This window comes from Cupressus sempervirens, chromosome 3 (genome assembly GCF_028749045.1).
Source record: "Cupressus sempervirens isolate cs-2001-9-10 chromosome 3, ASM2874904v1, whole genome shotgun sequence".
In the NCBI taxonomy this organism is placed as follows: Eukaryota; Viridiplantae; Streptophyta; class Pinopsida; order Cupressales; family Cupressaceae; genus Cupressus; species Cupressus sempervirens.
Window position 1 is genome coordinate 962,662,915 of NC_143120.1, and position 11,784 is coordinate 962,674,698.

The 11,784-nt window shown below is 32.4% G+C and overlaps 1 protein-coding gene and 1 pseudogene across 2 annotated transcripts in view; one reads left to right on the top strand and one right to left on the bottom strand.

Annotated features, from left to right (window-relative positions):
• LOC149569931 (transcription factor bHLH140-like) overlaps positions 1-3,521 on the top strand; it is a 43,647-nt gene extending 40,126 nt beyond the window's left edge. Inside the window, exons 3-5 of the mRNA XM_089822615.1 lie at positions 2,170-2,370; positions 2,520-2,690; positions 2,966-3,521. Of these exons, the coding sequence (XP_089678741.1) occupies positions 2,170-2,370; positions 2,520-2,690; positions 2,966-3,286 (693 nt within the window). The 3' untranslated portion in view covers positions 3,287-3,521. The remainder of the gene's footprint in view (positions 1-2,169; positions 2,371-2,519; positions 2,691-2,965) is intronic.
• A 6,952-nt stretch (positions 3,522-10,473) lies between these two features.
• LOC149569932 (dirigent protein 23 pseudogene) lies at positions 10,474-11,334 on the bottom strand (annotated as a pseudogene). The gene has a single exon (XR_016362828.1). The product of XR_016362828.1 is annotated as a dirigent protein 23 pseudogene (transcript).
• Between the last annotated feature and the right edge of the window lie 450 nt (positions 11,335-11,784).

An 11,784-nucleotide genomic window follows, 5' to 3' on the forward strand; every position in this document is an offset into this window, starting at 1 on the left:
AATCTGCGTGCAAATAAGAAAGGAGCTTAAAAAATTAGATTTTTTTTTTTGCTTTTAAGACTTTGAAAGAAATGCAAGAGAGTTTTTTTAACTCGTGGAGCAGAAAAACTCTGCGAGTTTTTAAAAATCAGCGATTATTCAGCGAGTGATATTTCCATCTATGATTTCAGTTACAGATGTATCGGTTTTCTTAAATGTTTTATTTGTTTGTGTTTGCAGGCTAAGTTACAGGATACGCCGAATTTCACCCATGAATTTCAAATTTCAGCGAATTTTTACCCTTTCCGAACTTCATATAAATTTTATGATATTTAATGTAATATTATTATTTTTTGATCAGTAAGAGACCGAAGCCAAGATTAATTATTATTATTATGTGTTGTGATTGTTTATTATTACTCTTTATTAAGTTTGAGACTCGAACCCAAGACCTCCCAGATAGGAGGCTGACAATTTACTGTTGTGTTGTAGGCTCTTGCCATTTAATATAATATTGTTATTTGTAATGATATTATTGAGTTATTTAGTTTAATTGTTTAGCAAGGTCAAACTATTTTGACAATTTTGTGGATATATTAACTATAGTTAATAATAAATAAATTTATATAAGTTCAATTTAATGTCGATTATTTTCCCAAATTTTTGTCCTTGCCAAATTTCATCCGAATTTAATGATCAACAAACTTGAATTCGAATTCGAACCTTGACTTAGTTTGTAGGTATATTTGTAGATATAGATTTGTGTTGCTTGTTTTCATGTATATATTTACATATATGTATTTATCTATTTTTAATATTTTAATCTCATCTTTGCACTCATATATGTGTGTAGTTTATTTATTCATTTTTCCTTATAGTGTATATATAGTTATATATTTTTGCAAAATAATAATTTATAGATGAGATATGTATATTTAGATTTTTATATATATGTTTGTTTGTATGCTAATTTTGGTATTTATATTCATATATATAATTTTATCTTTTGTCTTATTTATTGTGTTGTTCTCACCTTTTATTCGTTCTTCTATTCTAATATTTTTAGTTTATTTTTCTTGTTGATTTGGTGTGTTCTTATTGGGATCTTTAATTTTTTATTTATGTCCTTTCATCTTTGTTCATGGGGCTTTTGTGAACTTTGGTCTGTGTGACTCCCTCCTCTCTCCTCCCCTTCTTTCCCCCTTCTTTCTATTGGTTTCTAAGTCAGAATCTATTGTTTTTTCTTTGGCTCTCTTGCATTCTGATGATGGACTCTATGTAGTGTGATTTGAAACATTGATGGGAAAAATACCTTACACAATCAAATCCAGAAACTGTATAGCATTATAATGGACTGTGGAAATCTTATAGCTCTGATGTGTAAAATTATCCAGAATTCTTCACAATACAGGATCTTATCAGACTAGAGAGATGACCACCTCTTTTAGGCATGTAAATTATATTGAGAGTATATATGTTCCCTTTATATTTGCTTTAACATTTTGTTGTGATATTTACTGTTGTTGCGATACTATTTAAACTTTGTTCTGTTTTCCCTCCACAATTTTGGGTTAGGATTCTATACATATGGTAGTACACGGTACATTTTTTCTTGTGCAGGGAGATACTTGTTCATGTCTTGATTTAGTGGTAGAGGATAAAAAAGAGTCCCATCTCGCTCAAAGTTGCCAATAGTAGGGGCTGACATTTTCTATTAAAATACTTGCCATAGAGTAAAATCCCCCTCCCTTTATTATTGGTAGTATTTGGTAAGTAACAATTATCCTTCCTAACAAAACAGGGGAATGCCATTGTGGTTGTGTGCTATTGTTATTTATTCTGACACGAAAGCTCTTAGCTTAGATACCTTATAATTTATCTGCCCCTGGTTGGATTGGATCTGACACCAATCTTGCACATCCATTTAAGTTTGATGTCAGTGTTACTATTAGGTGAAAAATTAAAATCTAATTGTTGCATTGTTTATATTGTTCAGTTACACTTTATCAAATAAATGGAATGGCATTGTTACGTTGAAACTTACAACACAGTCAAAGAAATGGAACCATTTAAAATGCACAAAATATAAAATATGGTAGAGTTAGCCAAGGGATAATTTGATAACTATAAGGAAAATGAAGATTCTCACAAGTGTGTATTATTTCTTAAATTGTTTACTGGGCAGTTCAGTTGTCTACTGGCAAGTTGAAAATAATGCAAGTTGATAATACAAAAGGGAGTAAAGAGGGCAAACACCAAGCAGGGAATTTAAAGAAGTGGCCACGTTGGGCTGAAGCTCTCCGAGATGTTGCTTTTAGTCCAGAAAAGTACAAGGATAAAGTACTTCAGGTTACAGATGAAGCTGTGGTGTACCCAGACTTGTATCCTAAGGTGTGTTTCATGTTGATTTTGATACTTGGTACAGTTTATTTAGGATTCTAGTCTAATATGTAAATTCTGTAAACATAATGCTTCTGTTTATTTATTTTATCTGAAATAAAATTAGAGTATTCAATAAAGTTGTCTGATTTATGTGGCAGGCTAAGAAACATGTATTGGTAATATCAAGATTAAATGGTCTCGATAACTTGGAAGATGTTGGTATAGAACATTTACAACATTTACAGAATATGCACAATCTTGGACAAGAATGGGTTGAAAAGTTTCTAAATGAAGACCAGTCATTGATTTTCCGGCTTGGTTATCACTCGGTAATTCTCTTTTGAATTCACACCCACATATGTATGGCTTGCAACATGTTTAACCATAAGGTATAAAACAAATAAATTTAGTTGGAATTGACATCAATATGTTCTGTACTAAATCTGGTGTTTCCAAACTGAAATAGTTTATATTAACATGTTATATGTCAACTCTTGTTGTCTGTTTTTTTTCCAAAGTGTTCATCTTACAGTAGAATAAAACTCTGTAAATGTATATGAATCATTGCAACTCATGATAATTATATTCCCGCTCTGATGTTCAGGTTCCCTCAATGAGGCAATTACACATGCACGTCATCAGTCAAGATTTCAATTCCCCCTTCTTAAAGCATGCAAAGCACTGGAACTCTTTCACATCATCCTTTTTTCTAGATTCAAAAAAGGTGTTAGCTGAGCTTGAATCAAATGGTAAGATTACTCCTTGCGGTGAAGAAGGCAGGATACTTGAATCTCCATTGAGGTGTCATCGATGCAAGGCTGTGCATAAAGATATTTCCCATATAAAATATCATATCTCTATATGCAGAATACCATTTTCTCCAGATTTGGTCCCTTGTTTGTATGCATCTAATTTGTCTGCATAATTTATATCTAGTCTTTATGATGTGATTGTTGGCAATCAGCAGCAATTATGGTCTGCTAAAGTGACATGTCGAGTATAAAGTTATCTGTAAAATTAAAAAAATGTCCCAAAACAGTTTTAGAACTTGTCCTCGTGTTCAATTTTATTAAACTTCGGAAAATTCTTGGTGTTGATTACTAATACAATCATGTATCATAACCAAAATATAAGCACAATGAAATTACTTTTCTCAAAAATGATCAATTGGATTTCATCATCTATACAAATTCTCTTGCTTGCCTACTAAATAATAAATTTGGATGAAGTCAATCAAGTGGGCTTGTTCGAGTGCAAGGCCGAATGATTACCATTGTGAAGGTCAGGCTTTAAAATAATAAAATCTACCAAGGCAAGGTCCCCATGTTAAAAGTGGCCACCTGTTTGTGCTAAGAGAGAAGAGACATGCGACAAAATCTAGCTGGGATCAGCAAATGTCAGAATGGAACAAGGACATGTCAATCCTCAGAGTAGTCTCCAGGCATCTTAGCAGAAAAAACTGTGAGCAAGATGAAGTAATTTTCCTTGTTCTTATAAACTGAGGTTTCTTGTAAAATTCTAAAATTCAATGTTATGTTATAAATTTTCTCAATTTTGTTAAGGTAGGTTATAGATCCTCAAAGACTGTTAGCTTTTTAGTATGACCCTTTTTGGCTATGGCATTAAAGGTTGCTGGTGCATCTCGTTTCCTGTTTCCAAGTTAAGAGGTACAATCTTAGTCATTGAAATGGATATTGATTGAAACATATGTTTAATGATAAACGGATTTGCAATTTCTAAGATCGTATCATTATAAACATCAACATGTGAATGCATATTTATATCTGGAGGCATTGATTTAATTCCAACCAAATTTTCTAGAATGGAAATTGAAAAGAAGAAAAAAAGCGGGATATTTGACTTAGTTACATCAGTTGTATTTATTTAGATCACTGAAGACTTTTAAATTGATGAAAACGTGGATGCAATGAAGAGTCAATAAAGGGAAAGCGGAAATGCCTGCATTGGTATTTCTTTAGATGATTGTCACCATTTGAATTATTAATAAATTGCTATCAATGTTTCGTTCATATATGACTATTGATTCTAAACAATCCTGCACAAAGTCCATGAAAAGCTCATTGTATACAGGCATGTAAGTGTTGAGGTATTTGAGGTTTATTGGCTCAAGAGCATAAATGTTTTTATTAGGAACCATGATCACAAAAATGTTTTGTAGTGGGGGAATTCTGATTGTTTGAACTTCAACTTTGAACAATTGTAGTGTGTTTCTAGAAATCTCTTCAACCAGGTGAGAAAGCACAGATTTAGAAATTTAAGCACAACTAATGTCTGGGATATTAGTACGATGCTCAATAAATATTAGAAAGTTGAATAATTTTGGACCACGTCCTGAGTATAAGGGAGATGCTTTGGATTGGAATATGTAGCTAAAAATGTGGAGATGGGGAAAGGAATGGGAGATGAGCTGTAGAATTGTCTAATCTATTGGTGGTTTATAACCAACTGAAGAAAAAAGTGCGAAACAGCTTGTAGAATCTTATTTTATCTGGTAATGACGTAAAATAAAACATTCAATCTGACAGTATAACAAAGACCCCTGTATAACAAATTTGTGGAGAGAATATTATAATGGCCGTTGTACTAGCAATTTAGCTTTGTAAAAGCCTTTCGAGCAGTACCTACCAAAATTAATATTTATGTCCCACAAAATTTTTGGGACCCGGGTAACAGGAAATAAGTGCTGTGACATTTTTGGGACTGTAGTAGATGGGAGCTACTTTTTGCAGAGATGATAGGGGATGAAAATTTATAAAATAGATTTTAAAATATAGGAATAATCATTCTAGTATAACTTTCTAAAAGCTGGATTGATATGAGCATTAGCAATATTTTTAATTTTCCACTGATTTTAGTGGAAGGGCAATAGGAAATGGGTGGGGACTCATTTATGAAACATGTAGATGATGAAAAGGAGAAAGGCCACAACTACGAATGGACACAATTTAGAGACTCTTTATTCATCTTTGTTGAAATTCAAATCGAAGTCCTATGAGGGATTGCCTCATCCAATAGAACCCCAAACAGTCCCTCACGTTTCACCAATCTTTGTAGCATTTTGGAATCAAGATTTCATTTTACAATTGAAGTTTGTTAATAGACACTATGCACAATCACTACCTTTCCTTGTAGATAAACTCCTCTACAACAAAGGTATGAACGATATACAATATGTGGAAAGAGCTAGCTGAAGATTATCAACTTTGTTGCATTTTTGCAATGCCATACCTACCATTTGATAAGGTTAGTTTGAATTACTATAGTTTTATGTATCTTTTCTTTGGTTTACTAAACGTTGGATGCACAAAGGGTAGTCCATTATGTTTAAAACAGAGCTGTCTATATATCGTACATCTTTTGAAAGCTTTTCTCTTCATTACTCCCCCAGTCCTTGGTGCACACAATGGTTTAAAATTAACTATTGTTATGTTACAATAGGCTTGATATATTTTCATATAATCCCAAATCAAGATTCTCCTATAAATTGCATATTTTCTTCTACCCAAGCATATGGTTATGTACATAGCTACAAGACTCTTTAAAACCCACTCGAATCAATGACCTTGAGCAAGCAAAGCTAAACAACCCCAGAGGACTAAGATCTTAATTTTTGACAAGTAGGTTGGAATTTTGAAATTTTGTAGCTTTAATGAATTGCAATGAATTGCAAGCTTTAGACTTGGTCATTAATTGGAATCAAAGATAATTAAAACTAAAATCAAATCACATCTAGAAAATAAAGCAGTTTCATTTTTTTTAGTTAAATCAAAATATCTGAAACAAGACTTTTAGAAGGATATTCTAACATCAAAATATTTGTTTTGAACTCTTTGAAAATTAAGTCTGAAAATTTGTATCCATATTTATATTTATATTTTAAATTGGACAAAAATAATAACAAATTTGTTAAGTGATAAATTAGTCAATATTAGAATTAAATTGATATGATTTTTGAATAAATGATATTAATATAAAATTTTAAAAATATTTAAAATTTAAAATTAAATAAACTAAATTTCATTTTTAAAGATTATAAATTTGCTGTAAAATTTTATGAAAATTACATTTATCATTCAACTTTGTTGATGTTTGATAGCTTCAGTTAGGTAAACTTATAAATTGCATATGATAAAAATTTAATAATACACACACACACACACGTACATAGATACATATATATACATAAATATGAGATTAAATTTGTTCTTATTAATAATTATCTGATTAATGAATAGACATGTCCCATGAAGGGACATGTCTATTCGTGGCCTATTCTCTATATATAAATTTAAGAGGATGTTGCATTTGGAATACACATACCTAATAAGGTAGTGCTTAATACATTTGTAGCAGATTCGAGAAATCTAACATGGTATTAGAGCTGAATTGCAAGTGTAAAAAGAGATTGAACATTTGAATTTGCATACACATTCATAAAACCAAACTAGAAGTAAATCTATGTGGACGATTGATCACTATTGACGTAGAAGCTAAATGAATATAATCATGTGTATGTCATTGTTGATGAATTCCAATAAATTGCTACCAATACTAATATTCTAAGACAGTAATTCATAGCAAATGTGTTGTAGCAATTTGTGTTTCTCATTAAATATGTATTTTGTGAACCGCCAACAATGAGATGTGATCGTCCTAGGCACTTTAATATTGAGACATCTGCAATAACAATACCTCAACAAGTAGAGATTGGAATTAAAATTCATTGTATCGATAAATTATTAAATTGAATGATAATCGATTTCTCTTTAGACATGTTTCCTTCATGTGAATCGCAATCAACAATCGACATTCATAACACAAGCTATGAGATCTTTGGAATTGTAGAATTTAATAATCAATCCAGAGATGATCGCCATGAATAAGACAAAGAAATGCTTACTAGATGACCATAGTTTGAGAAGCAAATATTCCATGACACTTAATGACTATGAAATTGTTTCAAATAGTTTTCACAATTTGGAGATGCGATTGAAACATACATATATAGATTCATATTTTCTGAAATGTAAGGAAATGTCAACCAAAGATTGGAGGGATTCAAAGGACATTTATTCCTGTTCAATTTATATTTCAAATGTCATGCAAGATGATATAAAAGAAAATAGGTTAAAGAGAGGCACATGTCTATTAGAAAAGTGAATGATTTCAAATGAAGTAGGAACAAGACAAAAGGTAGCTGGGAAGTCCTTGGCAATCATTGCATACATTGATTGCGATAATCAAGATAATAGTCCCTTGATGCAGACTTGATGCGGGGTTAGGAATATCGGTCTCGTACGACCTATAAGCGCATTCATAAAATAAAATCCACAAAGGATGGGCATACGTGTCTAAGCGGTGCACATAGATTGACACATATCCCATCGCTATTCCAGTTATGAGAAAAGAATGTGGATACGAAGTTGGGTATTGGAGACTCCTTCGAATGGGTAGATAGCTGATGTGGCCAAGGGTGGCCTCACACTAATAATTTGGCATTGGACCCCACATAGAGGCTTACGAATATAAGAGCTCACTATATAGTGCTCCAAGAAAGGTTTCCAGTCTGTTTATGTAAATAAAATGTAATGTGGTGGCCAATTTATAAACAAAGAGTTACATTTTTTGAAGGAAATGTAATTTGTTTATTAAAACAAAAATCATATGGTATGTCTCTTATAAAGAGATACATTCTTTTCAAGATAAAAGAAAAATTAAAAGATTGATTGGTTTTGGAATAAAGGAGATTTCAATTAAATGAATAAGCTCATACCCAAGCTAATGAGATAAGTATTTCTATTGAGTACTAATTTTATTGTAGTTAATCTTTTATTTGTAATTTTCAATACGTACTATTAGAGTTATTTGTCTTGATCTTTTCCTTCTAGAATGTTTTTGCAGGAAGAGGGAGATTGAGATTCAAAGGGAGCCTGACATTTCATTAGAGGCAACCTTGAAAGAGAGGGAGCAGACAGAGGATGTGATTCAATCAACCTTGGGTGATCTCGATTTTATTGATTTAGAGGGAGTAAACCATGTTGAGATGGATTCTCTAGTGATCAATAAATTGTAGTAGTCAAGATGATTGTGATTCATGAATATACTTTGTGACTATGATTTTAATGGGCCTACCCCCTGTGTACATTATGAGAAAGTGACCACTTCCAAATGATGTCACTTGTATTTGCAGAAGTTATTGTAAGGTGACGATTTTACAATAACTTGTATTATGAGATCAAGCAAATTGAGTATGTAGTGAATGTCTTGCATCTCAACATTCTGGGAGACCAATACTCTTGATATTAGATGTGATATCAAAAATTTCTGAGTACGTGGTGAATATTATTGATATTCTGGGAGGTCAATACTCTTGATATCAGATGTGATATCAAAACCTTTTGATAACTTGGTGAATATCATTGATATTTTGGGAGGTCAATACTCTTGATATCAAACTTTATTGAGGTACTTGGTGAATATCATATGTTGATATTCTGGAAGACCATTACTCATGATATTGAACGCGATATCAAATGGTGGAGATCTTCTGAGATATTAAATGAGATATCCTTGAAATTGTTATTTGTAATATCACATTGAAGTAATATTTATTCTCATGTGTTTATCCTTCGCAACAAAGAGGGAGTGTTGATGTTTGATAGCTTCAGTTGGATAAACATATATATATATATATATATATATATATAGTTGTGTGTGTGTGTGCGCGCGCATGTGTGCGATCTTTATATTGACATATAAAGTCATTGTTATATGATAAAAAATTAATATAACATACATACATACATAGTATGTATGTAATAAAATTTGTAATTATTATTAATTATCTGATTAATGAATAGACCATGTTCCTTTATGGGACATGTCTATTCATGACCTATTCTCTCTATATATAAATCTAAGAGGATGTTGCATTTAGAACACACATACCTAATAAGGGAGTGCTTACTATATTTGCAGCAGATTGAAATCTAACAAACTTAATAAAATACTACATCGGAGTAAAATGTTACTAATTTAAATACTAGATCCAACTTTGTAACAAAACTTTAAATCTTAATTAATATAAAATTAAATAAAAATTTGATGCCCATAAATAATTTTCTGCCCTATAATATTAGGAGCCTTCACACTAGATTATTGACTGCTAGATACTCTGATCTGAGCAGCACAAATGGCTTAGATTGCTTTGTCGTTAAGTAGTAGTTCATTGGTAGATCTGAAGTCAATGCTAGTAGCTTTGCTTAAAATCTTGATTACCTAATGTTTGAATAATTGTAGAAATTTATTTTGTTGTATAATTACGAGCATGAGTGTAATACATCAAGTTTATAATGTTTTCAAATTATATCCGAAATCTTTTTGGACATTCTTTGACATGTCTTCAGTGTATTTTTTTTTTTGTTAAGCATATGTATTTGAAATCTTTTTAGACATTCTTTGAAGTGTCTTCAAATTTCATCACAATACTATTATTTTAGGCTGACGTCTTCATCTTGAAGATAGATCATGGAGTGATCTATTTGTCAATAGTAACAGCTAAAATTTCAATTTTGAGTACACAACATTCAAATAATACACCCAGTTTTAATATTACAGCTATTACCCTCTGTTAAATTCATACTACCTATAAATGTCATTATGCATATACTGAAATCTTTCCGTCTTCAAGTTTCATCTAAATGCCATCTTTTTAACGATTCTCACCATAATGATGAATCACAGAATTGATAAAAATAATTACTTCAGAAATTTTGCAAATAATTACCATAGACTGAAAATCTCAGATTCCCAAAATAGAACTTTTACACAATAAGTCATAAAACAAATCATAATAATTTTGCAAATAATTATTGAAAATCTCAGATTCCCAAAATAGAACTTTTACTCTATAAATCATAAAACAAATCATAATAATGCTGGTGAAGCATTTGACAAATCAACTCAAAAGTTCAAGACACTTCAAGATAACAAGGATGATGAAAAGCTGTCTTAGAAGAAAACTTATGGTCCCATAATACATACAAAGGGCAATAAGAGTTGAACATCGGTTATTTCACTAAAGAAATCCTCTTTTCTAAAACTATAAAAACCTATATTTCAAAGTTGAAACATTACAAATAGTAGGAATAGTTTAGAGTATCTAAGGTCCATAGTGGAAGACAGTAACATTGTACCCAATAACAGCATTTGGGCCTTGAATGGAGTGGGTGTGGGCAAAGGCATACCCTCTGGCCATCCTGAAGTGCCCACTTCCTCCCACAATGGGAAGCTCCCTCTGATCTCTCAACACCATGTTCTTACCCACAATACTCAGTGAGCTGCCTTTGAACTTTCCATAGTCAATGGAGTAAGTGAGAGCCATGAGCAGGCTGAATTCTCCCAGAGATGACATGGCATACATACCCTGAGCCCTGCCCAACATCCTTGACTTGGGATCAGGGGTCTCAGTGAGTGGGTCATCAATGACATACAATGGACCAAAGAAGGAAGCACCTGAAGAGTAATTCATAGCTGCCTGAGGTGCCACTTGCACTGCTGTGGCATTCTCCCCCCACACTACATCATGCATATAAAACTCCAAATTGCTTACCTTTTCCTTCAGCATCAGTTTATGATTCCCACCATTGACATTCACAATGTTGAAACTGAACAAAATGACTACTAATGCCATCAAGCTGCCCATTACCCCAATCTTCCCCATACTCAACCCAGAGACACAAAACCAAAACAACATAAAAGACCAATAACAAGGCTATGTATTGCCTTACCCAGTTTCTCCCTCTTTATAGGAAAATGGGCTTCACAGCTGAAACTCACCTTGTGTTGTTGTATCAGTCAAGAATGCATCAGAAAATGTGCATATACTTTTCTTCTTCTATGGTACCGACTAGACTGGCGCTTTCGTATGGGTTTCCTCTTTTTGTGAACCGATGTGATCACCTAGACTTTATAATAGTAGGTATCATCTGTAGGAAATTTGCTCCATCAGTGTCAAAGTAAACATGCCGCGTGGAAAATCATCAACGGGCTCACATCTAGAGTAAAATTAGGGCAGGAAATTAACCATTCTTTTTATAGCATTGACAAGCTCGCAAACAAAATAAGGGCAGGAAATCAACAAATTTTTTAAAGCATTGACAAGCTTGCGTACTTAAAAGATTGTGAAAAGATTCCCACCTTGACTAGCTTTTTCTCCTTTATAAGAGGGTCTACAGCCACACCATTATTCCCGGTCTTTTAAAGCAATTACAGCTCTTTGAAGGTGGGTCCGTCATAAACAATGCCAACCCACTCTGTTCAAACTTGATTTGCTCGTATGAATATACCCTTCTTTCTGGGGTTTTTCCCAAAACAAATGATTTGAAGTTCTAGAAGTCACTA